Source organism: Antennarius striatus, chromosome 12 (assembly GCF_040054535.1).
Source record: "Antennarius striatus isolate MH-2024 chromosome 12, ASM4005453v1, whole genome shotgun sequence".
NCBI lineage: Eukaryota > Metazoa > Chordata > Actinopteri > Lophiiformes > Antennariidae > Antennarius > Antennarius striatus.
In genome coordinates this window covers 5619066-5645458 of record NC_090787.1, presented here as the reverse complement: position 1 = coordinate 5645458, position 26393 = coordinate 5619066, and the positions used below count along the sequence as shown (strand labels likewise).

Sequence of the window (26393 nt, the reverse complement as noted above, 5' to 3'; positions counted from 1 at the left end):
AATATCATGTCCCACCATCTTTTACAGAGGTACCAAGCCCACCTGTCAGACTTGGAGTTGTAAATGTTACCAAGGACAGCATAACAATCGCCTGGACAAGACCAGAATATGATGGTGGCAGCAGAGTCACTGGTTACCTGATTGATGCCTTAGAGAAGGGACAGAAGAAGTGGGTGAAGTGTACCACCACTAGGACAATGACCCATACCATCAAGAACCTGAGGGAAGGTGCCGAGTACTTCTTCCGAGTCAGTGCTGAGAATCATGCTGGACTCAGTGAACCCAAGGAGATGATTGTGCCCGTCATTGTCAAAGAAATACAGGGTACGTCCTACATTTTTACATTTCTTATGTTACTGTATGTTTTGTGCAGTTTTAATGTTCTCTCCAGGTTCTCTGGCTTCCTTCCACCTCCAAAATAAATTTTCTCATTTTGAGATTAATAGCATTTTCTCTTGTAATGTGAGATTACTTAACTCTTCTTTTTTTGTTGTTCAACAGAGGCTCCAGAGTTTGACCTGAAAAACTATCCAAAGAATACAGTTTATGTGAAAGCAGGATCCGACCTTTCCTTTGAGATTCCTCTAACTGGCAGGCCCATGCCAAAGGTGACTCTCTCCAAGAACAACGTTGTAATCAAAGGATCCAAGAGGCTCCTCACAGAAGTAACTCCAGGCAGTTTGATCGTAACTCTGAATGAGAGTATTTCAAGTGATGCTGGCAAGTATGAAATCACTGCCTCAAACGTGGGAGGTACCACCAAGATCTTCATTATCTTTGTGGTGCTGGACAGACCTGGACCTCCAGTTGGTCCAGTCACCAGTGGAGATGTCAGAGAAACTACAGTATGTCTGAAATGGGCTCCTCCAGAATATGATGGGGGTAGCCCTGTTACCAACTACATAGTCTTAAAACGACAAACCAGCACTCCTACCTGGACAGAGGTGTCAACGAGCATCGCCAGAAGTTTGCTTAAAGTGACGAAGCTGACCAAAGGAGAGGAGTACCAGTTCAGGATCAAAGCACAGAATCGCTATGGTGTCAGTGACCACATTGACAGCAAGCCAGTTATGATAAAGCTTCCATACAGTGAGTCAATGCATTGAATACAATACGTTTGTGTTATGAATGATGAATCCAAGTTGAGTACTGACATTACGTGTGTCCATTCCAGCCATCCCTGGACCTCCATCCACACCTTGGCTGAGCTTTGTATCCAGAGAGAGCCTGATGGTCTGCTGGAATGAACCTGTCAACGATGGTGGAAACCCTGTGTTTGGGTACCATCTTCAAATGAAGGAGAGGAGCAGCATCCTCTGGCAGAAGGTCAACAAGACTGCAATAGCTGGAAACCAGTGGCGAGTCACGAATGTGTGTCCAGGTCTCTTCTATGAATTCAAGGTAGCAGCTGAAAATGCTGCTGGTATCGGAAAACTGAGCAAGACTTCTGAAGAGGTGCTTGCTATCGATGCCTGTGGTAAGTGTTTTTAGTTATTTACAGTTACCTTTAGTTTAAAATGAAAGAGATACCATATTCTAAAAACTACAATGGCATCTTTCTCACATCAGAGCCCCCAGCAAATGTCCGTGTCACTGAAGTCACCAAGAACTCTGTCAGCCTGTCCTGGCAGAGACCTCCATACGACGGTGGAAGCAAGATTAGCGGCTACAGTGTGGAAATGAGGGAAGCCACCAGTGGCAGGTGGGTGAAGGCCAACTTCACAAACATCCTTGAGCTGGGCTTCACCATATCCGGACTGAGCCAGGATGGAACTTACGAGTTCAGAGTGTACGCCAAGAACGCCGTCGGGTCCGTCAGCAACCCGTCCCTCATCGCTGGCCCAGTCACTTGTGTTGACGCATGTGGTGAGCGTCATAGTTACATAGTTTGGTCAGATTGGTTCATGCATTATGTGTTACTGACATGATGGTTGATGTTTCGTGTCCAACAGGTGCACCTGCCATTGACCTTCCTCCAGAGTACCTGGACGTGGTTCAGTACAAGGCTGGGGCCTCAGTCAAGCTTAAAGTTGGACTCATTGCCAAGCCTCTGCCAACCATAGAGTGGCTAAAGGATGGAAGAGAGCTGGTCTTAACCTCCACCATGTCTGTTGAAAGCACGACCGACTCGTCTGCCGTCCTGATCAAAGATGCCGCTCGCCACCACACGGGTTCATACGAGATCAAGATCAAGAACGTTCTGGGCTCAGCTTCTGCATCCATCAGGATTGAAATCCTGGGTACTTAGAAATACTTACTCACTGTTTCTATTGTCATAGTGTAATATAATTAAGATAAAGTTATGTATTCCATCCAGCTATCATCACTCTTTTTAAAATTTTATCCTTTTTTTCTTCCTGACAGACAAACCTGGACCCCCAGCTGGAACCATTAACTTCAACTCTGTTACAGCAGACAGGATTGTGTTTAGCTGGCAGCCTGTGCCTGAGTCTGACCAGGGAGGTTCCAAGGTGACCCACTACATTGTCGAGAGGCGTGAAACCAGCAGAGTGGTCTGGTCCACGGTTTCAGACATGCACGAGAACACACACATCACCGTGGGCAAACTGGTCCACGGAAATGAGTATGTGTTCCGTGTGAGGGGCGTGAATAAATATGGAGCTGGCGAGCTGCTGGAGTCTGATCCGGTCATCGCAAAGAACACCTTTGGTACGTTTTGGGCTTCAGAGCACTGAAAGTGATTGTGAATGTGAAGAAAGTTATGTGTTTGTTTCCATTTCCTTGAGGAAGAAATAAATAATTACTCTGCAACAATTTTCCAACGTTTTTTTTATCAGTTTCTAAAAACTTTTGACTCACAAAATTTTTTGTTCCTTATTCTAATATTTTCTAGTAACTCCTGGGCAGCCTCATACGCCTGAGGTGAACATCATCACCAAGTCTACCATGGTGGTGGAATGGGACAAACCAGGTGTGGATGGTGGAAGCCCTGTGACAGGCTACTACCTGGAGAGACGAGACAAGAAGAGCTCACGCTGGATCAGGGTTTACAAAGACCCCGTTACTGACATTAAACAAACCGTCTACCATCTGACGGAAGGAAATGAGTACCAGTACCGCATCTGTGCCATTAACAAGGCTGGAGAAGGACCGTTCTCTGAAGCATCGGATTACTACAAGGCTGCTGACCCAGTTGGTAAGTTGTCCAGCATTCCTTGATACCCTTTTTTACTGTCTATAACACAGGTGGAAGTAGCGATTCATCCAACAAATCATTATTTTCAGATCCCCCAGATGAGCCTTGCAAGCTGAAGGTGGTAGACTCCACCAAGACGTCCATCACATTGGGCTGGTCCAAGCCAGAATGGGATGGAGGAAGTGAGGTCAACAGCTACATGGTGGAGAAGCTAATTGAAGGAGAACAAGAATGGGCTTTGATTACTTCTAAAGGAGAAGTCAAGACTACAGAGTACACAGTTCATGACTTAAAACCCGACATCAACTACTTCTTCAGAATCTCTGCTGTAAACTGTGCTGGTCGGGGAGAGGCTCTAGCCATGACCGAGCCGGTGCAGGCGAAGGACATCCTAGGTACATTTATGACAGATGTAAAAATACAACCTACGTCACATTCATGTCTACGCACCCGTCTAACCTTTAATGTCTGGTCATGATTTTCACAGAGGAGGCCCAGGTGGACTCAGATGTGGCCATGAGAACCCACTACATTGTGAAGGCTGGTAAGGATGTGGAGCTGTCTGTCCCTCTGAAGGGAAGACCTGCTCCCACTGCCTCCTGGAGCAAGGGAGAAGAGTGCATAGATTGCGACCCCAAATATGAGTTCCACCACACAGATACCACCACAGTCCTGGTTATGCGTGAGGTTACCAGGCTTGATACTGGAAAATACACAGTAAAAATAGAGAACGGTGTGGGAGAACCCAAGACACTGACCCTGTCTGTGAAGGTCCAGGATACTCCAGCCCAGTGCAGGAGCCTGGTTCTGAAGGATGTGACCCGTGGAAAGGTCACTCTCTGCTGGGAACCTCCACTCATAGACGGCGGTGCTGAGGTCACAAACTATGTTGTTGAGAAGAGAGACTCATCCAAGAGGTCATACTCTGCAGTGACAAGCAAATGTACCGACACAACATACACCATTGAAGATCTCTCCGAGAAGACGTCCTTCTTCTTCCGAGTGTTAGCGGAGAATGAGAATGGTGTTGGTGAACCGTGTGAAACACTTGAGCCTGTGAAAGCTACAGAGACACCCGGACCAGTCAAAGAGGTCTCGATGAAGGACTCATCCAAGACTTCGGTCACTCTGCAGTGGTTGAAGCCTGATTACGATGGTGGTAGCATCATCTCTGACTACGTGATAGAGAAGAAGCTCAAGGATGAGGAATGGTCATTGGGAGGAACCAGCAGACAGTGTGAGTTTGAGATCAAGAAACTCAAGGAACACTCAGATGTGTTCTTCAGAGTTGCTGCCAGAAATGAGAAGGGCCAGGGCGACTTTGTTGAGATTGGACCCATCAAGGTAATTGACTACATCATAACACCTGAGGCAAGTCTGGCAGAGTATCCAGATGGTACCATCCGTGTCCGCTTGGGTCACAATGTGCACATCGAGCTACCATACAAAGGTAAACCAAAACCTGCTGTTTTGTGGTTGAAAGACAACCTGCCCCTGAAAGAGAGTGACCAGGTTCGCTTCAAGACGACAGAGAACAAAGCTACTCTAATGATCAAGAACGTGAAGAAGGAGAACGAGGGGAAATACACCCTAACCCTTGATAATAGGGTCAACAGGAGATCCTTCCACATCTATGTTGTCACACTTGGTCCACCATCAAAGCCTGTTGGACCCATTCGCCTGGATGAAGTGAGGGCGGAGAGCATCATGATCTCATGGGATGAACCCAACGATGATGGAGGTGGAGACATCACCTGCTACACTGTGGAGAAACGTGACACTTCTCAACCTGATTGGAAGATGGCGTGCTCCAGTGTACAAGATACTCAATTCAAGATCCTCAACCTTCTCAAGGGTGTCCAGTACCAGTTCAGAGTGTGTGCTGAGAACAGATATGGTGTCAGTGAGCCTCTGGTCTCACAAATGGTCATTGCAAAGCACCAGTTCAGGCCTCCAGGCCCACCGGGCAAGCCTGTTGTGTACAATGTCACCAATGATGGAATGACCATCCAGTGGGAGCAGCCCATCTATGATGGTGGTACCCCTATTCAGGGCTTCCATGTGGAGAAGAAGGAGAAGAACAGCATCATGTGGCAAAAGGTTAACACTGTGTTGGTTAAAGAAACAGATTTCAGGATCCTGGAACTCATTGAAGGTCTTGAGTACTCCTTCAGGGTCTACGCCCAGAACGATGCAGGCTTCAGTCGAATTAGTGACGAGAGCAAGTCGACTATGGCTGTCAGTCCTGTCGGTGAGTTCTGATTAAATGATTAGAGGAGATATTGGAGCTATAGGAGTTAATAAAAAGGTTTCCTGCCACTTAGAATTTAACAGCTTTTAGTTGTTCATGTTAATAACCTTATTTCTTGTTTTCAGATCCTCCTGGTCAACCAGACTACATTGATGTGACAAGTGATTCCGTGACACTGAAGTGGGATGCACCCAAACGTGATGGTGGCACCAAGATTGCTGGATATACAATTGAGAAACGTCAAGGACACGGCCGCTGGTTCAAAGCCAACTTGACGGATGTACATGATTGCCAGCACACTGTCACTGGTTTGGCGACCAACGAACGCTATGAGTTCAGAGTGATTGCCAGAAACGCCATTGGTGTCGTCAGTCCTCCATCCAACTCTTCTGGCATGATCGCGGTCAGAAGTGAGAATGGTAAGTAACGGCAGCCGGCAGGAGTCCAGGGAGTAATATCTAACTTGTTCCCCCGTATAATGATGAACGACGTTATAACATCTTAGAAGTGAAGTCGTGCTGCTTCAAAGACAACACCGCTAAGCAGAGTTTGGCTCCAGATAACATCACCAACGCTGGTATCTTGGATATTTTGGCTTAATTTTGGACAGTGGAGATATGCTCTATACCTTTATACTGTATATGTCAATCATTAAATCTCAGGAAAGGTGGGTTGAGATGACACTCAATGACTTTTATTAACTGCACACTGACTTACAGTACAAAGCAGTGTTGATATCTGTATTCTCACCTTTTGGGAAGTTAGATTTGTAAAGTCCAGTCAAGTGACATACTCAACTGACTGCTTTCTTATTCCCCAAAACCAGCTTCTCCAAATATTGAGTTTGGCCCAGAATACTTTGAGGGCTTGACGGTCAAAGCAGGAGACAACATCCGGATGAAGGTAACCATCACAGGACGCCCGGTTCCAAAGGTTGTCTGGTACAGAGATGGCGTAGAAGTAACCAAAAAGATGATGGACATTATCAATGTTGCGGGTTCCAGCACCCTGTTTGTCAGGGATGCTGATCGTACCCATCGTGGCCTCTACACTGTGGAGGCTACCAATGGCTCTGGATGCAAGAAAGAAAACATCCTTGTTCAAGTTCAAGGTACAGGTTTTATTTACTGTCTTGTTGCGGTTTTTTACAGGACTGTATTGATTTATTCGCTAACTTTATCTCATGTTTGTGTGGTGCAGACACACCTGGGGAACCAGTTGGACCCATCACGTTCAGCAACATTTCAGAGGGGAAATGCACTCTGTCTTGGAACCCACCAGAAAATGATGGCTGCTCAGAGATTTCACATTACATCATTGAAAAACGAGAAACTGCCAAAATCTCCTGGGCCTTGGTGTCAAGTGAATGTAAGGAGTGCACATTCAATGCAACGAAGCTCATCAAGACCAATGAGTACCAGTTCAGGGTATCTGCTGTGAACAAGTTTGGAGTCGGCAGGGCTTTGGAATCCAGCCCCATCATTGCACAGCTGCAGTACAGTAAGTAGAGAGTTGCTTGAATTTCATATTTCAAACAGAACATTTTGATTTCTCTGTTTCCTGTATCTAGCTAACCTTAAGCTAATCTGTCAAACTTGCTTCCTTCAGCTACTCCGGATGCTCCAGGCACTCCAGATGCTACTGAGGTTACAGGAGAGAGCATCACTCTGTCCTGGAGTCCTCCAACGTCGGATGGTGGAAACCCCATTCAGTATTACATAGTGGAGAAACGCGAGAAGAAGACCGTCCGCTTCTACAAAGTGATGACCAAGAAATCCATCGTCGAATGCGCTCACAAGGTTCTTCACCTGACAGAGGACATGGAGTATGAGTTTCGCGTGATGGCCGTGAATGACGCTGGTGTTGGAGCTCCAAGCAATGTCTCTCTGCCCATCAAAGCTGCCGAGCCGAAGGACATCCCTTGTGCTCCATCAGTGGTCTGTGTGTCAGACTCCACCAGCACGTCCATCAGCCTCGAATGGTCCAGGCCTGCAGACGATGGAGGCTCGGAGATCCTGGGCTACATTATTGAAATGGTGAAGGCAGGCCAGACAGAATGGAAACGAGTAAATGAGCAACTGGTGACGGGAACGAGTTACGTGGTGTTAGGTCTAGAAACCGGAGCTGAGTACACGTTCCGTGTTGCAGGTGTTAATAATGTGGGTAGAGGCGAGGAAAAGGAGAGTCCAGAGCCGACTCAGGCTGTGGATAGGCTAACTCCACCGCAAGTTGACATTGATGCTTCTTTCAAGCAGACACACATTGTCAAGGCTGGAGGTTCTGTGTGCCTAGGAATCTATTTCAGAGGAAACCCAATGCCCACTGCCACGTGGTTGAAGGAAGAAGGAGAGCTTGGTGTCATGTCAGAGATTACAACCACCGATGGCCACAGCTCTCTGAGTATTGAAAACTGCTCACGAAATGATACAGGAAAATACACCATTAACCTGGAGAATACAAGTGGCAGCAAGGCCATCACATTCACTGTGAGGGTGATGGACACTCCTGGACCTCCTCAGGCTCTTGCCTTCAAGGAGGTGTCCAGAGGTTCAGTCACACTCATCTGGGAGCCTCCTCTTAACGATGGTGGAGCCCGAATCTATCACTACATTGTCGAGAGACGCGAGGCTAGTCGTCGCACTTGGCAGCAGTCTGGTGGCAAGTGCACACAACGTATCCTGAAGATCCAGGACCTGCTGGAAGGAGTGCCGTACTTCTTCAGAGTCTCAGCTGAGAACCAACACGGTGTGGGTGAGGCCTTTGAGCTGACTGAGCCCATCAGTGCCACAGCAGAGCCATCAACTCCAAAGAGGTTGGACATCCTGGACACCACAGACAGCTCTGTGTCTCTGGGCTGGCTGAAGCCAGAGCATGATGGAGGTAGCCGCGTCCAAGGCTTTGTTATTGAGGCCAAGCCAAAGGGTGCAGACAAATGGGTCGTGGTGGGTAACACCAAAAATCTCACCTATGTGGTCGAAAAGCTCAACAAGGGCGATGAGTATGACTTCCGTGTGAAAGCCAAGAATGAAGCTGGCTGCAGCAAACCCAAGGAAACCCTCGCCCCGGTGCTGGTCAAAGAACCTCACATTGAACCGGCTGCTGACCTCAGTGAGATCACCAACCAGCTCATCACAAGCAGGTCTGGCAGCACCTTCACCATAGATGTCCCCATCAGTGGTAGACCTGCTCCTAAAGTCACTTGGAAGCTGGAGGAGATGAGACTCAAGAATTCTGACAGGGTCTCCATCAAAGTAACCAAAGACATGACCAGCATCTCTGTCAAGGAAGCCATGAGAGGAGATGGTGGAACCTACTACCTGACTCTGGAGAGTATGGCAGGAACCAAGACTTTTGCCATTGTCGTGAATGTTACTGGTAGACCCAGCCCACCAACCGGACCCATTGAAATCTCCTCCATCACCTCTGAGTCCTGCGTCGTTAACTGGAACCCACCAGAAGACGACGGTGGCACTGACATCACCAACTACATTGTGGAAAAACGTGAATCTGGCTCCACCGCCTGGCAGCTGATCAACTCCAGCGTGAAGCGCACCTCCCTCCACGTTGGTCACCTGACCAAGTACATGCAGTACACATTCAGGGTCTCTGCTGAGAACAGGTTTGGTGTCAGCAAGCACACCGAGTCTGAGACGATAGTTGCAGAACATCCTTTCAGTAAGTGCTAGTCCATTAACTTTTACCTTGTGAGGCACAAAACATACAATACCAGTCAAAAACGTTGCAGTTTATTGAATCAGGATATAATTTTGTGTCATTTTTAATCACAGCACCTCCTGGCCCGCCAACAAGGCCTTCAGTCTTCAACGTTACTGCTAACTCAGTGACCATAAAATGGGAGGAGCCCTACCACGATGGTGGAAGCAAAGTGACGGGATACTGGATTGAGAAGAAGGAGAGGAACAATATTCTCTGGGTCAGAGAGAACAAGATCCCTTGCTTTGAGTGCTACTACAAGGTGGAGGGTCTGGTTGAAGGTCTGGAGTACCAGTTCCGGGCTTACGCCATGAACAGCGCTGGACTGAGCAAAGCCAGTGAGGCCTCCAAGGGAGCGGTTGCTCAAAACCCAGTTGGTGAGTTTTAACGAAGTAGAACAAGAAAAGGGTATCTTGATCCGTAGTTGAAAACTTTTTCATATTTTAGATCCACCAAGTAAGCCAGAAGTCACAAAAGTTACGAGAACTACCGTCTCCCTTAAATGGGCATCGCCACTGAACGACGGTGGTAGTCCCATCGTGGGTTACATCATAGAGCGTAAGCCCTACACCATAACCGGCGAGGGTCGCTGGCTCAAGTGTAACTACACCAATGTCACTGACACGTTCTACACCGTCACTGCACTGGGAGAGGGAGAACCCTACGAGTTCAGAATCATCGCCAAGAATGCCAACCAGGTGTTCAGCATCCCCTCAGAGTCCACCGGCTCGGTTCAGTGCAAGACTGACTTTGGTATGTTCTGGATTTCTTGCTGTGCTTTCATAAACATAGGGGATAAGACTTAATGTCCCATAGATATAAATTTAATCAACTACGCACAGTGTGTTCAAGTCCGTTTTTCTTCTTCCTACCAACAGAGCCTCCAAAGGCTCAGCTGGATAGTAAACTTCTGTCCGAAATGGTAACAGTCAGAGCCGGGTCAGATCTGGTTCTGGATGCTGCCGTGGGAGGCAGACCTGATCCCAAGTGTTCATGGGCCAAGGGCAACAAAGACCTGGAGTTGTGTGAAAAGTACCACCTGCAGTACACCCCGACCAAGGCAATGGCCATCATCAAGTTCTGTGACAGAGACGACACTGGAAAATACATCCTGACCGTCAGGAACGTGAGTGGAACCAAGACCGCTGAGGTGAACGTCAAAGTGCACGGTAAGTATCAGAGGTTTTAGGTTCCAAGATATGTCATATGTCGAAAATTAAGTGTTAGGGTTAGGGTTAATTATCCAAAGTATAGGTAACACAGAGTACATGTTTTTCTGTCCAGATACCCCGGGAGTCTGTCAAGGAAGCATCGGAATCAGCAAGATCACTGAGGAGTCATGTACTCTGAGCTGGGCGCCACCTCTGGAGGACGGTGGTGACGACATCTCCCACTACATCGTAGAGAGACGAGACACCAACAGACTCAACTGGGTCATCATGGATGCAGAGTGCAAGGAGCTGACCTGCAATATCACCAGGCTGTTTAAGAACACTGAGTACCTCTTCAGAGTGAGGGGAGTCAACAAGTATGGAGCTGGAGTCCCCCTTCAGTCAGAGCCAATGATTGCTAGAAACACTTTCAGTGAGTACGACCATGAAATACTGCGTCACAAACCTAAAATAAAGATATGAAACACATCATTCATTCCTCGTAAACTTTCCTTTCGTGCAGCTGCGCCGACTCCTCCGGGGTCTCCAGAGATCTTGGCATCAGGAAAGGACTTTGCGACCATTGAGTGGCTGAAGCCAGAGAGCGATGGTGGAAGCCCATTGGTCCACTATCTTGTGGAGAGGCGCGAGAGGAAGAGTGCCCGTTGGGTTAAGGTCAACAGGGATGGCGCTCACCTGAATACCACGCTGAAGGTGTGCAGTTTGACCGAAGGCAACATCTACCAGTTCAGAGTGACGGCCATCAACAAGGCCGGAGAGAGCGAGCCCAGCGAGGTTTCCCTCTACGTTACCTGCAGAGTGCCCACATGTACGTGTCAACGCAAACCGTTTGTACAACTGAGGCTCTCAGTGATAAGAGGAGTATGGAGATCTTTGTCAACACTAATCTGTTCCTGTATCTCCTTTCAGGCACCCCTGCTCCTCCTTCCATTCCACGTATCACTGACACCCACATCGATAGCATTAGCCTGGCCTGGTCACGCCCTGTAGACGACGGAGGAGCTGACGTGATTGGCTACATCCTGGAGATGCAGGAAGCTGGAGCAGAGGAGTGGCAGAAGGCCCACGAGAAGACCCTGCGTGGTACTGAACACGTGGTGACCGGACTCGCCGCAGGCAAAAAGTACTGCTTCAGAGTCGCTGGAATCAACGTCAATGGTACCGGAGACTTCAGCGTACCCTGTGCTGAGACCGAGCCAGTGGAGAGGATTGGTGAGCCCTTTGGAAAAGTATCACGAAAGAGAGAGAGAGAGAGAGAGAGAGAGAGAGAGAGAGGTTGTCTTTGAGAGGACAATTGTTCAAGCTTTATAGAAAAAAATGTTCATTATTAAAAAAGCTACATTTAAACTATATTCACGTAGAACCAGTACCGATAGGGCGGTCCAACAGTGGTTGACATGGTGTTACGCCCACCTGCAGCCACTTGTTTCGTGTCCTCCCTCCCTGTCTAATCAAGCGTTTGAATATCAAAACTCTAAAAGCGACTGACAAAATGATTCCCTTTTTCTCGCAGAAACTCCCGACTTTGAACTCCACGACGACCTGAAGAAGACCATTTGCCTACGCGCCGGTGGCTCCCTGCGCCTGTTCGTTAAAGTCAGCGGTCGTCCCGCCCCTGCTCTCACCTGGAGTAAGCCTGGTGTGGACCTCCAGAACCGAGGATTCATTGAAGTCACCAATACATCCACAGCACTCATCATTGATAAGGTCCACCGCTATGACGCTGGCAAATACACGCTGGTGGCCGAAAACTCAGCCGGAAAGCAGGAAGTCAGCATTCTGGTGAAGGTCTATGGTAAGTCTGTCAAAATGGAATTTGGTTTTCTTAACTCATGAGAGTGCTTACGTGTTCTCTGGCTTTCATGATATGCTGCAGCATTTGGAAAAGTTCTGTTTCAACAAAATGTAATTTGATAGATACCCCTGGACCAACTGGACCAATCAAGATCAAAGAGCTGACCAAAGAGTCTGTAACCATCTCATGGGAAGCACCGGCAGTGGACGGTGGCGCTCCTGTCAACAACTACATCATTGAGAGACGTGAAGCCTCCATGAGAGCCTACAAGACCGTCACCTCCAAGTGCAGCAAGACCACTTACAAGATCGACGGCTTGATGGAGGGTATGCTGTATTACTTCCGGGTCCTCCCTGAGAACATATATGGAATCGGGGAGCCTTGCGAGGTACCTGACGTCATTCTGGTTTGTGAGGTGCCTCTGCCACCACACAAGCTGGAGGTGATCGATGTCACCAAGAGCACCGTCACGCTGGGCTGGGAGAAGCCAGAGCACGATGGTGGCAACAGACTGTCCGGCTATGTCATCGAGGCATGCAAGTTTGGAACTGACAAGTGGATGAAAGTGGCTACACTGAAGATGACCGACTTCGAGCACACCATCGAAAAGCTGAATGAAAGTGAACAGTACTTCTTCAGAATCAGAGCAATCAACAGCAGAGGAGCCAGCGAACCCAAAGAGCTCCTCACAGCGGTCACTGTACAGGAACAGAGAGGTAGGGGCTTCCTACAGTCCAGCTTCACATTTACTTCCTCCACTGGTTTCAACATCCAGATAGATAGATAGATAGATAGATAGATAGATAGATAGATAGATAGATAGATAGATAGATAGATAGATAGATAGATAGATAGATAGATAGATAGATAGATAGATAGATAGATAGATAGATAGATAGATAGATAGATAGATAGATAGATAGATACTTTAATGATCCCAAGAGAAAATTCAGGTGACATCTGCTCACAAGAGATACAATAAATACACATAACACTGACAGAAAAATGGCACAGCCAAAAGACGTTGTATAAATTACATTATTTTCATACTGATGTAAACTTGTATTTGTCTATTCATCTTTTCCTCTCTAGTCATGCCTGTAGTGGACATCTCTAGTATTCCTCAGAAAGTTGTCAACGTCCTTGCTGGCAAGTCTTTGGAGCTGGACCTCCCCATCATTGGTAGGCCTCCTCCCGTCTGCTCCTGGTTCTTCAATGATAACAAGATAAAAGTCACCGATCGGGTCAAGATCAAGAGCACGGGCAAGTTCTCCAAACTGACCATGTCTGACACCACCATCGACAACACTGGTGACTACACCCTGGAGGTGAAGAACACTGTTGGTGTCATAACCGAGGTCATCAAGGTCATCATCCTCTGTAAGAGACCAACTCTGATTTGTTTTACCAGGAATTGTAGTCAGAAAGCACTGAACTAGAATAAGTTCATTTCTATATTTCTTTCTTCTGCCTCTTCCAAGCTAAACCCGATGAACCCAAGGGACCCATCAGGTTTGACGAAGTTGATGCCACCACGGTGACATGCAGCTGGGATCCTCCAGTCAGAGACGGTGGAGCTCCTATCAGTGGCTACGTGGTGGAGCAGCGTGACGCCCATAGGCCCGGCTGGGTGCCTGTTTGTGACTCTGTTAGCAGACCAACCTTCAAGTTTGTGAACCTGATTGAGGGAGACGAGTATGTGTTCCGTGCAGCTGCCATAAATCGGTACGGCACCGGAGACTTCCTGCAGTCTGAAATCGTCACCTGTAGGAGCTTGACCAGTAAGACTTGGAGTTTTATGGTTCTACGTTTTGCTGGAGTGAATATGAAGACAGTATGATGGTGACATGTTTCCTCTCCTCCACAGATGTCCCTGGACCTCCTGGTCGCCCAACCATTTTTGATGTTTCCCGTGACGGCATGACCGCAGCCTGGAATCCACCAGAAGAAGATGGCGGCCTTGAGGTTTCTGGATACATTGTTGAGCGCAAGGAAGTCCGGTCTGACAGATGGGTGCGCGCAAACAAGAACCCCATCACCATGACCAGATACAGGTCAACAGAGCTGATCGAGGGTCTGGAGTACGAACATAGAATTGTTGCCATCAATGCTAGAGGAATGAGCAAACCAAGTCTACCATCCAAACCAGCAGTGGCAACAGATCCAATTGGTACGAGAATTATTTGAGGTTAAATATTAAGTTTATGCCTTCATCGTAAAAGTAGGCGGCTTCAGTCTTGCTGACATGCTTCTTATCCTTCACAGATCCACCTGGCTGTCCTCAGAACCCAAGGATCACTGATACCACCAAGTCTTCTGTGTCCCTGGCTTGGAGTCCTCCTGATGAAGAAGGAGACGCAAGAATTGATGGGTACCTGATTGAGATGCAGAAGGTGGGCACCATGGCCTGGATCAAGTGCAACACAACCCCATCTCTGATCTGCGAGTATACACTGACCAACATGACACAAGGAGAGGAACTCAAATTCCGTGTCATGGCCTGCAATGCTGGTGGTTCTGGAGAGGCTGCTGAGGTTCCTGGAACTGTCACTGTAACAGAGATGCTTGGTAAGCATGCCTGAAGAAAGATTGTTTGCATCTGTTTTGAACTGCCTTAGAATGAAACTTGACTTTTCTGCATTTTTCCCCAGAATCTCCTGATTATGATCTGGAGCTCAAATACAAAGACATTTACGTGGTCCGTCAGGGAGGAGTGGTTAGACTTTCTGTACCTGTTAAGGGTAAACCTTCACCAACCTGCAAGTGGTCAAAGGACAGCGGACTAGTTTCTGCCAAGGCCATGATTGCTACCACTGAAGACACCTGCGAGCTGGTGATCAAGGGAGCTGAGAGGAGTGACTCTGGCCTGTACGACCTCCTGCTAGAGAACAGGGTTGGCAAGAAGAAGGCCCAAATCAAGGTGAAGGTCATCGGACGCCCAAGTGCTCCAGAGGGACCAATGGTCTTTGAGGACATCCAGGCAAACTCTGTCAAGGTGTCATGGAAGGTGCCTGCAGATGACGGCGGCTCAGATATTCTGGGTTACATCATAGAAAGACGCGAGGCAGCCAGGAATGCATGGTACACCGTTGACTCTAGAGTGACCGACACTCAGGTGGTTGTCAAGGGCCTGAAGGAGGGAACAGAGTACTTCTTCAAGGTTACAGCTGAGAACTCCTTTGGTGTCAGTTCTTCTCTGAAATCTGAGCAGCCACTGGTGCCCAAGACTCCTCTCTGTAAGTATTCCTGTCCTCACCTTTAAGTTTTCGTGAAAATCATCAGATCAATCAGTAACGGTTCAATATTTCCAAACCAGGTCCCCCAGAACCCTCAAGCACCCCACCAGAGATTATGGACATTACAAAGAGCTCTGTGGCATTAGCCTGGACCAGACCAAAGGACGATGGTGGTTCTGCCATCTCTGGCTACTTTATTGAGTACAAGCTGGTATCCAGTGAGACTTGGTCACGACACGAAACCAAGATCACCTCTACCATCTTCACTTTGTCTGGACTCACTCCTGATGCAGACTACCAGTTCCGCATTGTAGCCATTAACAGCATTGGTGAAAGTGCAGCTGGACCTGCGTCTGACCCAGTCACATGCAAAGATCCATTTGGTTGGTCTCTTTTTGTAGTTAATTATCTACTTAAGATGTGACATACAATCCGTTAATTGGTTCTACAGAATTGTTCACAAAGTGCTAACTCATTGTTTTGTGTGTCTTTCCAGACAAGCCAAGCCAACCAGGTGAGATTGACACAGTGAATGTGACAAACAACCTCATCACCATCCGCTGGCAAGCTCCAGAGTGTGACGGCGGAAAGGAGGTCTTGGGCTACTGGGTGGAGTACAGGAAGTCCATTGAGAGCACCTGGAAGAAATGCAATAGGCAGAGGCAGAAGGAGATGGAGCTAACGATGCCTGGATTGGCTGAGGCCATGGAGTACGAGTTTAGGGTGTTTGCTGAGAATGAGACCGGAATGAGTAGGCCTCGTAGGACCGCCACCTGCATCAAGACGAAGCTGAGTGGTGAGCACCCTGAAATACGGTGTAAAAGTCGCTCTGCAGGGTTTAAACCACGCTAATGCAAGTTTCCTGAATGCTGTTTTGTCCCAACAGTGGAAAGTAAACCCAGCCTTAGGAAGGAAATGGATGAAGTGACGGCCAAGTTGGGTCAGCCCGCTGTCATGAAGTGCCAGATTATTGGCAGACCTGTCCCAGAGATCAAGTGGTATCATGCTGGCAAGGAGATAGTTGAGTCTCGCAAGTACGAAATGAGCTCTGATGGGCGCAACCACTCGTTGTCTATAATGACCGACCAGCAGGAGGATGAAGGAGAGTACACATGCAAGGCCATCAACGACGCCGGAGAAGCAGAGACTGCAGGCATCCTGGTGTTGGAGGCTCCTTCGTCCTTCCATCCTGACTACCCTCTGAAGGAAACCTACTACACTGGGCTGGGAACAACTCTGCGCATCCACGCCGTCTACATTGGTCGTCCTCAGCCAAAGATCACATGGCTGCATGAGGCGAGAACCTTGGAGAACACAGAGGACATTAGCATTGAGACAACTGAGCACTATACACACCTGATCATCAAGAACGTACAACGCAGAGTCCACGGAGGAAAATACAGGATCAGACTTCACAACCACTTTGGCAGGGCCGACACTGCCTTCAATGTTGAGATCTACGGTAAGTTTTTGAACTTTTACTGCAGTGACTGCAACAACGCTGAAAGCTTATCTTACCTTCATGATGTATATCTCAATCCTCTATTTCCAGACAAACCGGACATGCCTCAGGGTCCCATTGTTCTGGATGCCCTCCTGAAGAACTCTGTCATTATCAGCTGGAAGCCTCCCAAAGATGACGGAGGCTGTATGATAACCAACTACATTGTGGAGAAACGTGAGGACAAGGAAGGTACCGAGTGGGAGCTTGTGTCTTCATCCATCAACGGAACCTCTTGCCGTGTGCTCAACCTCCTTGACAGCGCTGGATACTTCTTCCGTGTATACGCTCAGAATCGCTACGGTAACAGCGAACCACTGGAGCTCACTTCTCCTATTCTGATCAAGAGCCAGCTAGGTAAGTTTGATTCGCCATATAAAGAGACCCGAGTGCTTTGTGCAGTCGCTGAAGTTGGTTACTGAAGGACATTGTCCTGTCCACAGAGAGACCATCACCACCTCAGTTGCCGGCTGTTTCTGGAATCACCAAGGACTCCTGCGTGGTTTCGTGGAAACCTCCGCTCAGCGATGGTGGCTCCAAGATCAAGAGCTATTGTCTGGAGAAGAAGCACAAGAAGGACAAGAAAGAATGGAGCGACTGGACTCCGGTGACCCCAGACGAGATCAAACAGACAGTATTCTCTGTCAAGCGTCTCACGGAAGGCGTAGAGTACATCTTCCGTGTGAAGTGCGAGAACCTTGGTGGACAGAGTGACTACAGTGAGGAAACCACTCCAATTGTTCCAACCACAGCCGTTGAGATACGTGCTCCTGCCTTCAAGGAAGAGCTCAGGAACATGAGTGTCAAGTACAAGAGCAATGCTACTCTGGTCTGCAAAATCACAGGACAGCCCAAGCCTGTGATTAAATGGCTCAGAAGAGGAAAAGAAATCCATTCTGATGGAAAGAAGATCAAGATCCAAGAGTTCAAGGGAGGTTATCACCAGCTGGTCATTGTAGAGGCTGATGAGGAAGATTCCACTGTGTACCAGATCCGGGCTACCAACCAGGGAGGCTCCATTTGTGCCACAATCTCGCTGGATGTTGAAGGTAAGCTTTTAAGATACTCATTTTCCACACAAAGGCCACTGGTTTCTAGAAATACTGTTAACTCTCAAATTACATTTTTAATAATTTCTCTCATTTCTAGTTCCTGCTAAGATTCATCTGCCAAAGAACCTGAAGGACAAAGAAGCCATTCCTGCCCTGCGTGGAGAAGTGGTGAATATCAAGATTCCTTTCGGTGGCAAACCAGATCCCGTCATCACGTGGCAGAAGGGACAGGATCTCATTGACAGCAATGGCCACTACCAGGTCATTGTTACCAGGTCGTTCACTTCATTGGTGTTCCCCAGTGGAGTGGAGAAGAAGGACGCTGGTTTCTACATCGTCTGTGCAAAGAACCGATTTGGCATTGACCAGCAGACGGTGGAACTGGATGTAGCCGACGTTCCTGATCCTCCTCGTGGCCTCAAAGCCAGTGACGTCTCCAGAGATTCTGTCACACTGAACTGGGTGGCTCCAGCAAACAATGGTGGCAGCAAGGTAATCAACTACATCATTGAAAAGTGTCCCACCACTGCTGAGAGATGGCAGCGTGTCGCCCAGTCTCGTGATGCCCGCTACACTGTCATCAATCTGTTTGGAGGAACAAGCTATCAGTTCAGGGTCATAGCTGAGAATAAATTTGGACAGAGTGCTCCGTCTGAGACCAGTGGACCCGTCATGACCAAAGAGGACAAGTCAAGAGTTCTGCTCTATGATCGGGAGGTTGATGACACTGGATCTGTGCCAAGAGAAAAGCCTCAACACTCTGAGGCCAAGAATCTGCACAACAAATATGCCATTGCAGAGGAATTGGGTAGAGGGCAGTTTGGCATTGTCCACCGCTGCGTTGACATCAGTTCTGAGAAGACCTACATGGCCAAGTTTGTTAAAGTGAGAGGCGCTGATCAAGCCATTGTTAAGAAGGAAATAGCAACATTGAAACTGGCCAGACATACCAACTTCCTCCTCCTTCACCAGTCCTTTGAGAGTCCTGAAGAGCTGGTGATGATCTTTGACTTCATCTCTGGACCAGACATCTTTGAGTGCCTCAGCACAGCTGAGTTTGAGCTGAATGAGCGTGTGATTGTCGACTACATCAGACAGATATGCTCCGCACTTGAGTTCCTGCACAGTCAGAGCTATGGACATTTTGATATCAGACCTGAGAACATCGTGTACACAACCAGAACAAGCTCTAACGTGAAAATCATTGAGATGGGTCAGTCTAGACACCTGACTCCTGGAGACCAGATCAAGATCCAGTATACCACTGCGGAGTACGCTGCCCCTGAGATTCATCAGTGTGACCTTGTCAGCACCGTCACTGACATGTGGTCTGTGGGCGTCCTTGCCTATGTTCTCCTGAGTGGCCTCAATCCATTCACAGCAGAAACCAATCAGCAAATGATCGACAACATCTCAAATGCAGCCTACAGCTACGATGATGAGTCCTTCAAGCAGGTCAGTGTTGAGGCGTTAGACTTCACAGACCGCCTGATGACTAAAGAACGAAAGCATCGTATGACTGCTGCCGAGGCTCTGGCACATCCTTGGCTGACCAAGCCGACAGAGGTGATCAGCACCAGAGCAATCCCGTCTGGCCGGCATAAGAGATACTACCAGATGATGGTGAGGAAGGAGTGGAACACGGTAGTCTCTGGAGCCCGTATTGCTAGTGGCGGTTCGATCAGGTCTCAGCGCGGCGTCTTTGTTGCCAAGGTAAAAATTGCTCCTTTTGAAAACGGTCCTGTTGGAGGACAGATTGGCCATGCTGTGGTGAATGAGGGTGGAAACGTGAAATTTATTTGCAATATTGAAAACTATGATAGTACCACTGAAGTTACGTGGTACTGCGGTGTCAGGCAACTTGAAGCTGGTGACAAATACGAGATCGAATACGAAGATGGTCGGGCTGTAATCACCATCAACAAGGTGACCAGAGCCGACGATGGTACCTACAGATGCAAGATTGTCAATGAGTATGGAGAGGACAGCACTTATGCCGAACTGTTCGTCAGCAGCGTTAGATCTTACCGAGACTTCTTCACCGCCCGTGTGGTCAAGAAGACGAAGCGCAGAGTGGACACCGCCAGAATGCTCCAGAAGCCACCTGAGTTCACTCTACCGTTGGTGAACCGTACAGCCTACATCGGTGAGGATGTGCGCATGAGCGTCACCATCACTGTTCACCCTGATCCTCGTGTCATCTGGCACAAATCTGGACAGAAGCTCATCCCTGGAGACGATGACAGGAAGTACAACTTCACCACCGACAAGGGCTTGTACCAGATGATTATCCACAACCTTAATGAAGAGGATGATGCTGAGTACAGCGTTGTGGCCCGCAACAGGTATGGCGATGACAGCTGCAAGGCTCGTCTCACCGTTGTTCCCCGACCTAAACCAGCGGACCTCACCCTGAGGCCGATGTTCAAACGCCTGCTTGCAAACATCGAGTGCAAGGAGGGCCAGAACGTACGTTTTGAGATCAGAGTGTCTGGCCACCCTACACTGAAGTGGGAGAAAGATGGCACGCCTTTAGCCTTTGGACCATCTATCGAGGTTGTCCATGAAGGTCTGGATTACTTCATCCTTCATGTGAGAGACACACTGCCTGAGGATTCTGGCATTTACAGAGTCACTGCAACCAACTCTGCCGGATCTGCAAGTTGCCAAGCCACACTCAAAGTGGAACGCACAACTCATGTAAAGAAGGAATACGAGGCCACCACAGAGGAGAAGAAATCCTTAGCTGGAAAGGAGGAACTAGACAAAAAGGTGCGGCTGTCACAGATTTTGACGGGTACCGTTGTTGCTCCTCTACCGCCAGCAGCGGTCCAAGCGGTCAGGGAGGCGGCCACCATGTTCAAACCCGCCGTCACCACGAAGAAGGGCGAGAAAACGGAGGCTGAGAAACAGAAAGAAGAGGAGGAGAGGAAGAAGCGAGCTGACGAGAAGAGGCTACGTATGCCTTACGTCGTCCCTACGCCTCGCGTTGTCAACCCAGCTGTTCTTGAGGAGGATGTTGAAATCAAACATTTCAAGCCGCTCTCTGACATGAAATGGTACAAGAAGCTGAGGGACCAGTACGAGTTCCCTGAACCAATGGAAAAAATCAAACAGAAGAGGATGAAGAGGATTCGCCTGTCTAGGTGGGAGCAGTTCTACGAAGTGCCCATCAGGATAAAGGACCAGTATAAGCCCAAGTGGCGCATTTCATCCATGACTCAGGATGACCTGGAGACTGTAAGGCCTGCAAGGCAGCGCACTCCTTCTCCTGAGATGGAAGCCTACCACAGGATCAGGAGAAGGTCCCTGGGTGACCTGTCAGATGAGGAGTTGCTGCTTCCTGTTGGGGAGTACTTGTCCATGAAGAGAACCGAGGAGGAGAGGCTTCGTCTGGAGGAAGAGCTGGAACTCGGTTACTCTGCTTCTCCACCGAGCCTCAGTCCAGTGCGCTTCGAGCTCTCTGCTTTACGGCCCTCATCACCAAGAAGATTCTACAGCGATGATGAAGAAGGAGAAGAAGTCCATCGGTATGACTCCTACAGAATTCCTTCTAAATACGAAGCCGGCCCCAGTTTCGTGGATCTCCGCAGGCGTCATGATAAAGTCACGCACAAAGCTCCAAGACAGAAGCAAAGGGTGTACGAAGAGAGAGAAGACCAGGAGCTGCTGCGTCCACACACAACAGCTCAGAGAATCTCCTCCTACAAGAGTGAACTCAAACGCATGGAGTTTGAGGAGAAGACTCGAGTCTCCACGAAGGAAACCACAGTCAGCATGGCGAAAGTCTCTGAGGCCGTTGAGTCCGAGTACCTCACTGGTTTTACCTCAGAATTTATCCCGAAACCAATCAAGAAACTTCCAATGCCTGAGCCCCAGAGATCTCCGACACCAGGAAAGGCTGCCAAGACAGACATGACCCTTTCAAAAGTGGACTTCGCGTCTAGATATGAGGAGAGGAAGCAAGCCATCCGATCGGAGAGACGATCGGTGGAGAGGAAGGTGGAGGTGGTGACGCAGGCTCCTTTTAGCCTTGACCACGCCCCGCGTGTGACCATCAGAATGCGATCCCATCGTGTACCCTACGGCTCCAGCACGAGTTTCACCCTGAATGTCCAGGCCAAGCCAGAACCCGAGGTTAAGTGGTTCCACAATGGAAAAGAGATTCATCAGAGTGGCAAATACCACATGACCAACATTAGTGGGGTTCTGACGCTGCAGATAATCAACTGTGTGACGGAAGATTCTGGAACTTATCGTGTGATCTGCAGGAACGCCAAGGGAGAGACTTCGGACTACGCCACCTTGGATGTCGCCGGAGCAGAATATGCGTCCTTCTCTTCTCTCCGCAAAGATGAGGAGCCTCCGTCCTCCCATCTGCCCGAGATGACCAGAACGGAGGTGTACCATGTATCCTCTAAAACAACGGTTCAGGAAACCGTGATCAAAACTGTCAAGGCGTCCACCACAGTTGTCGAGAAGCCAAGAGAGAAGCAAGGTGTTCCTGCCAAGATCCTGAACAAGCCACACTCCCTGACGGTGGAGGAGGGTGCTGTGGCCAGATTTGACTGTGACATGGATGGTGATCCAGCACCATCTGTCACCTGGATGCATGAAGGAGAGGTTGTTGGTCCCTCTGCCCGCCACCACATCGTCTCCACTCACTGCAACTCCCAGTTTGAGATTGCAGCGGTTGAGACATCTGATGAAGGCAGTTACACTTTGGTGGTAGAGAATGCTGGGGGCAAACAGGAGGCCCATTTCACTCTGACGATCCGCAAGTCAGAGTCCAAAGAGAAGGTAGTTGCCCCTCCCAAAGTAACCTCTCCAGAGGCCAAGTCCCCCGAACCAATCAAATCTCCTCAGAGAGTCAAATCACCTGAGCCAGTCAAGTCACCACAGAGAGTTAAGTCTCCAGTCTCGCCAAAATCCCCAACACCAAAATCCCCAACACCAAAGTCACCCACTCCCAAATCCCCAACTCCATTGGAGAAACAACCACTGACTACTCCAATCAGGTCACCAGTTCCTGAAAACAAGTCCGTCTCTACGGGAGACTCCAAGGTCCAACGGTCAGTGAACGTGACTGGAGAACCCAAACCTGCATGGATGAAGGAAGATCAGGTAACTTTTTATCCAACTATTGGACCTTTCATAATATGATTTTTTTTTTATTTACAGGTTCTGTGTGCGATATATTTGCGCTGCTTAATGACTGGATATCTTCCTGATGTGCAGGCTCTGTCTCAGGTTGGGAAACTTGAAATCTCTGAGGAGTATCGCTCAGAGGACCCTGCACCCTTGGTCCAGTGGATCCAGTCCAGTCAGATCCATACCGACCAGAACCACATGGAAAACACATCCGACCTCTCCATCCTCAAGAAGTCCAATGCAGGAGTGCAACCTCTCCGACTGTCCAACGAGCTCGGCTCCAAAGATGCGACTGTCAATGTTCACATTCGGTCCATGTAAAAAGAAAAATTTGAATTTCTCCCCCCGTTTCCCTCATCCAGAACCTTTTGATTTAGTGATTTAGCAGCTGTAATACTTGATCACCATCTGGATTTCTGTTCTTGTAAATATGAACTATTTTTGTACCAAACTTGACATTAATTTATGCCAAACTAGACTAAAGTCTAAAGTTGTTATAAAAATGTGCCATATTGGACAATTATGACTTAGGATTTTTGAACCACTTTTCTGTGACATGTACATAATGTATATAGCCGAATTGAACGGTTATGGGAAATGTATGCCTTGTTATTTATGACAATAATATTAACTGAAACAAAAGAGCAAAAGTTTTAACAGGAGAAAGTTCCGGCTGGAACGAATACCCTGTCAAACAGAAACAAAACTCTGTGCCTCAACGATAAGTTGACGTCTTTAAGATTGCCTCAACGGGTAGAGCGGCTCCCTGTTGACGATGTGAACCAAAAACTGAAAGACTAAGTTGTTTTTAGGACATTTTACAGTTTCCTATGAGTTGTACCGTGAGCATAAGACCCTGAGCGCTGTTAGCATCACCCTCATGTTAGCAGCGCAACTGGGCCTTGCGCTCAGACTGACCGTGTCATAACACCACACTCGATGACCCGCTGGAGTGCGAGCGGCCTGCACTCCCGGCGTCTCGGTGGTTTTAAAGAAGAGCGCTGCTTCTGGCACGGGACGGCCGACTGACGCGAACCGAACACCTCCTGGCCATCGACCGACGGAACGTCAGAGCGGCTCTGCTGTGCAGAAGCAGCGCCATCTCTCGGAGGATAGCTCGCTAGCATGTTGCTGTGTTGGAGTGTGTGTGTTTGTAGCTTGTAGACATTTCACCGTGTCATTTGTCAGGGGGTCTTTCGTCGTCGCAGCGACGCCCCGTCCCGTGAGATAGAAGACATCACCCCGAGCTTTGATTTAATTGATCTGTTGGTGTCGAATTGTTTTCATCCTCCTTGAGTTTTATGCATTTCTGATTTAATAAAGCATGATTTCAGCACTACACACACACGTCCTGTCATGCTTATTGTGTTACCTGTGTGTTTGATGACAGCCACTACCTGTTCCTGGTCCATTGTGATAGGATAGAATTCTCAGGTTTACCTGATGTGAAGCGTCCAAAAGATCAAGATCTAGACAGAGGTCGTCTGGGTCTGGATGGTCGTAAAGTGTGTTTCCTGTAAAATTAAGACCCAGAGATGACAAAATGTTCAAAATAAGGAACATTTTGAAAAATGTGGATGTTTTCGGGCCTCGATGTTCAAATTGATATTTAATTGACAGAAATTTCTTGGACTATGATCTGGATCTGCTGTTCATTCTGGCTGAAGTGAGACCAGAGGAGGATTAACCGGCCTGAGGAGTGGCCAGCAGGACCCGCAGGAGACCAGATGGTTCTCTGTTCAGGGTGATGGATGGAGAACGAACCTGGTTTCACTTTCAAAGCAGCTCAGAGGAAACCAGAGAAAGGCTTTGATAAATATCTGCAGTCTGAAATATGAGGTTTAAAAAAAGAGTAGTTCTGTAGGAGTTTAAAGAGGCGGGGCTGAAATAAAAACTCAATATGTCGATAAATAACCTTCAAATAATAACTACAACAAGGAAGTCACAGACTGCAACATCTAGTGACTTACCCTGATCTACTTCTAACCTGCATAGGTCAAAGATCAAAGCTAGTCTCATGGATCAAAGCACTAGCTTTGATCTATGGTCTTAGACTGGCTTTCTCCCTCGTCTTTCTATTTTTTATCCGGCTCCTGAGAGTACAAAAGTTGAAATTTGACCTTGACCTAGTTTTCTCAAGGTCAAGGTCATCATCTCATTTTCATCCCCATTGCTGCCTGAGTAATGTGGTTTTTGATTCATCGTTCTATCTGCAACCGTTGGGAAGATATTTGGTGGACTAACAAACCAACAGGCGAACACACAAGTTCACGTGTGGATATCCTGACTGGACACACAAGTAAAAACTTCTGGATATCCTGACTGGACCTTCGTGAAAGCTCACGCAAGATCCAGAAAGGAGAACAACCCAGTGAGGATGGAAGAGAGCAAGCGCAATGGTATAGTGATCCCATATGTGTCTGGAGTGTCTGAAAAGCTGAGGAGGATCTTTAACAAACACAAGGTCCCTGTGTATTTTAAGCCGGGACACACCCTCCGACAAAGAGTGGTCCACCCAAAAAACCCCACACCACACAGTCAGAAGAGCAATCTGGTGTATGCAGTTAAATGCAGCGAGGAATGCTCAGATGTCTACATAGGGGAAACCAAACAACCACTACACAGACGCATGGCTCAACACAGAAGAGCCAACATATCAGGTCAGGACTCGGCAGTCTTCCTTCACCTCAAGGATGAGCGACACTCATTTCAGGACACAGATCTCACATCACCTTTCTCCCATTTATAATCATGTCCTTTCGAAACTCCCAAATGATTGTCTCAGCGGATTGACCCAGGTGATGGGTCTCATGCTAATGACCCTAATTAGCATACAAAGGTGTAACTCTCATCTCAACGACCCCCTTTGACACCCCCATCAACAATCGTTGAAGAGCCAGACAGGTTTAACGGCGGTCGTTGGAATGTGAAAAGCACTGACCACACCCCACAGAGTTTATAAGCTGCGACATTATCAGCCACTCTCTGAACTGAATAAGTCTCTTGGATGAGAGACAAAACGTCTTCAAGAAATTTCTTAACGTCCAGTGGATCGACTCAACAGCTTTTGGATAACCATGATCTGGATGACTGAGAACCTACACAGACACACAAGTTCACGCTGACAATTACAATACATCACCACTTTGAAGCGGGATGTAGTGAGAATAAAAACATGACGTGGTTCAAAGCAGGTGAATGTCCATTGACGTTAGCCCCACCCCCACCCCCCACTGTTCCTGTGGCGGAACTATTACGTGTAGTACTTGGTTCCATTCGGACTTCTTTGAGCGTTACACCGACAGAAATTCGTTGCCGCCGCGCGGGAGATTTGACAGAACCGTCCAGAGTCGTAGAAGAAGAA

At 48.2% G+C, this 26393-nt stretch overlaps 1 protein-coding gene across 1 annotated transcript in view; it reads left to right on the top strand.

The window, feature by feature from the left end:
- LOC137604636 (titin-like) overlaps positions 1–24370 on the top strand; it is a 152815-nt gene extending 128445 nt beyond the window's left edge. Inside the window, exons 204-236 of the mRNA XM_068328535.1 lie at positions 28–324; positions 502–1089; positions 1175–1477; positions 1570–1866; positions 1953–2240; positions 2365–2670; positions 2855–3157; positions 3247–3552; positions 3645–5408; positions 5534–5827; positions 6235–6519; positions 6609–6908; positions 7017–9083; positions 9197–9499; positions 9570–9875; positions 10001–10291; positions 10407–10706; positions 10797–11102; positions 11204–11506; positions 11808–12089; positions 12212–12805; positions 13182–13469; positions 13571–13870; positions 13957–14259; positions 14355–14657; positions 14741–15325; positions 15406–15708; positions 15822–16121; positions 16212–16787; positions 16878–17183; positions 17270–17875; positions 17976–23002; positions 23117–24370. Coding sequence (XP_068184636.1) covers positions 28–324; positions 502–1089; positions 1175–1477; positions 1570–1866; positions 1953–2240; positions 2365–2670; positions 2855–3157; positions 3247–3552; positions 3645–5408; positions 5534–5827; positions 6235–6519; positions 6609–6908; positions 7017–9083; positions 9197–9499; positions 9570–9875; positions 10001–10291; positions 10407–10706; positions 10797–11102; positions 11204–11506; positions 11808–12089; positions 12212–12805; positions 13182–13469; positions 13571–13870; positions 13957–14259; positions 14355–14657; positions 14741–15325; positions 15406–15708; positions 15822–16121; positions 16212–16787; positions 16878–17183; positions 17270–17875; positions 17976–23002; positions 23117–23350 — 19214 coding nt within the window. The 3' untranslated portion in view covers positions 23351–24370. The remainder of the gene's footprint in view (positions 1–27; positions 325–501; positions 1090–1174; positions 1478–1569; positions 1867–1952; positions 2241–2364; positions 2671–2854; positions 3158–3246; positions 3553–3644; positions 5409–5533; positions 5828–6234; positions 6520–6608; positions 6909–7016; positions 9084–9196; positions 9500–9569; positions 9876–10000; positions 10292–10406; positions 10707–10796; positions 11103–11203; positions 11507–11807; positions 12090–12211; positions 12806–13181; positions 13470–13570; positions 13871–13956; positions 14260–14354; positions 14658–14740; positions 15326–15405; positions 15709–15821; positions 16122–16211; positions 16788–16877; positions 17184–17269; positions 17876–17975; positions 23003–23116) is intronic.
- The last annotated feature ends 2023 nt before the right edge of the window (positions 24371–26393 follow it).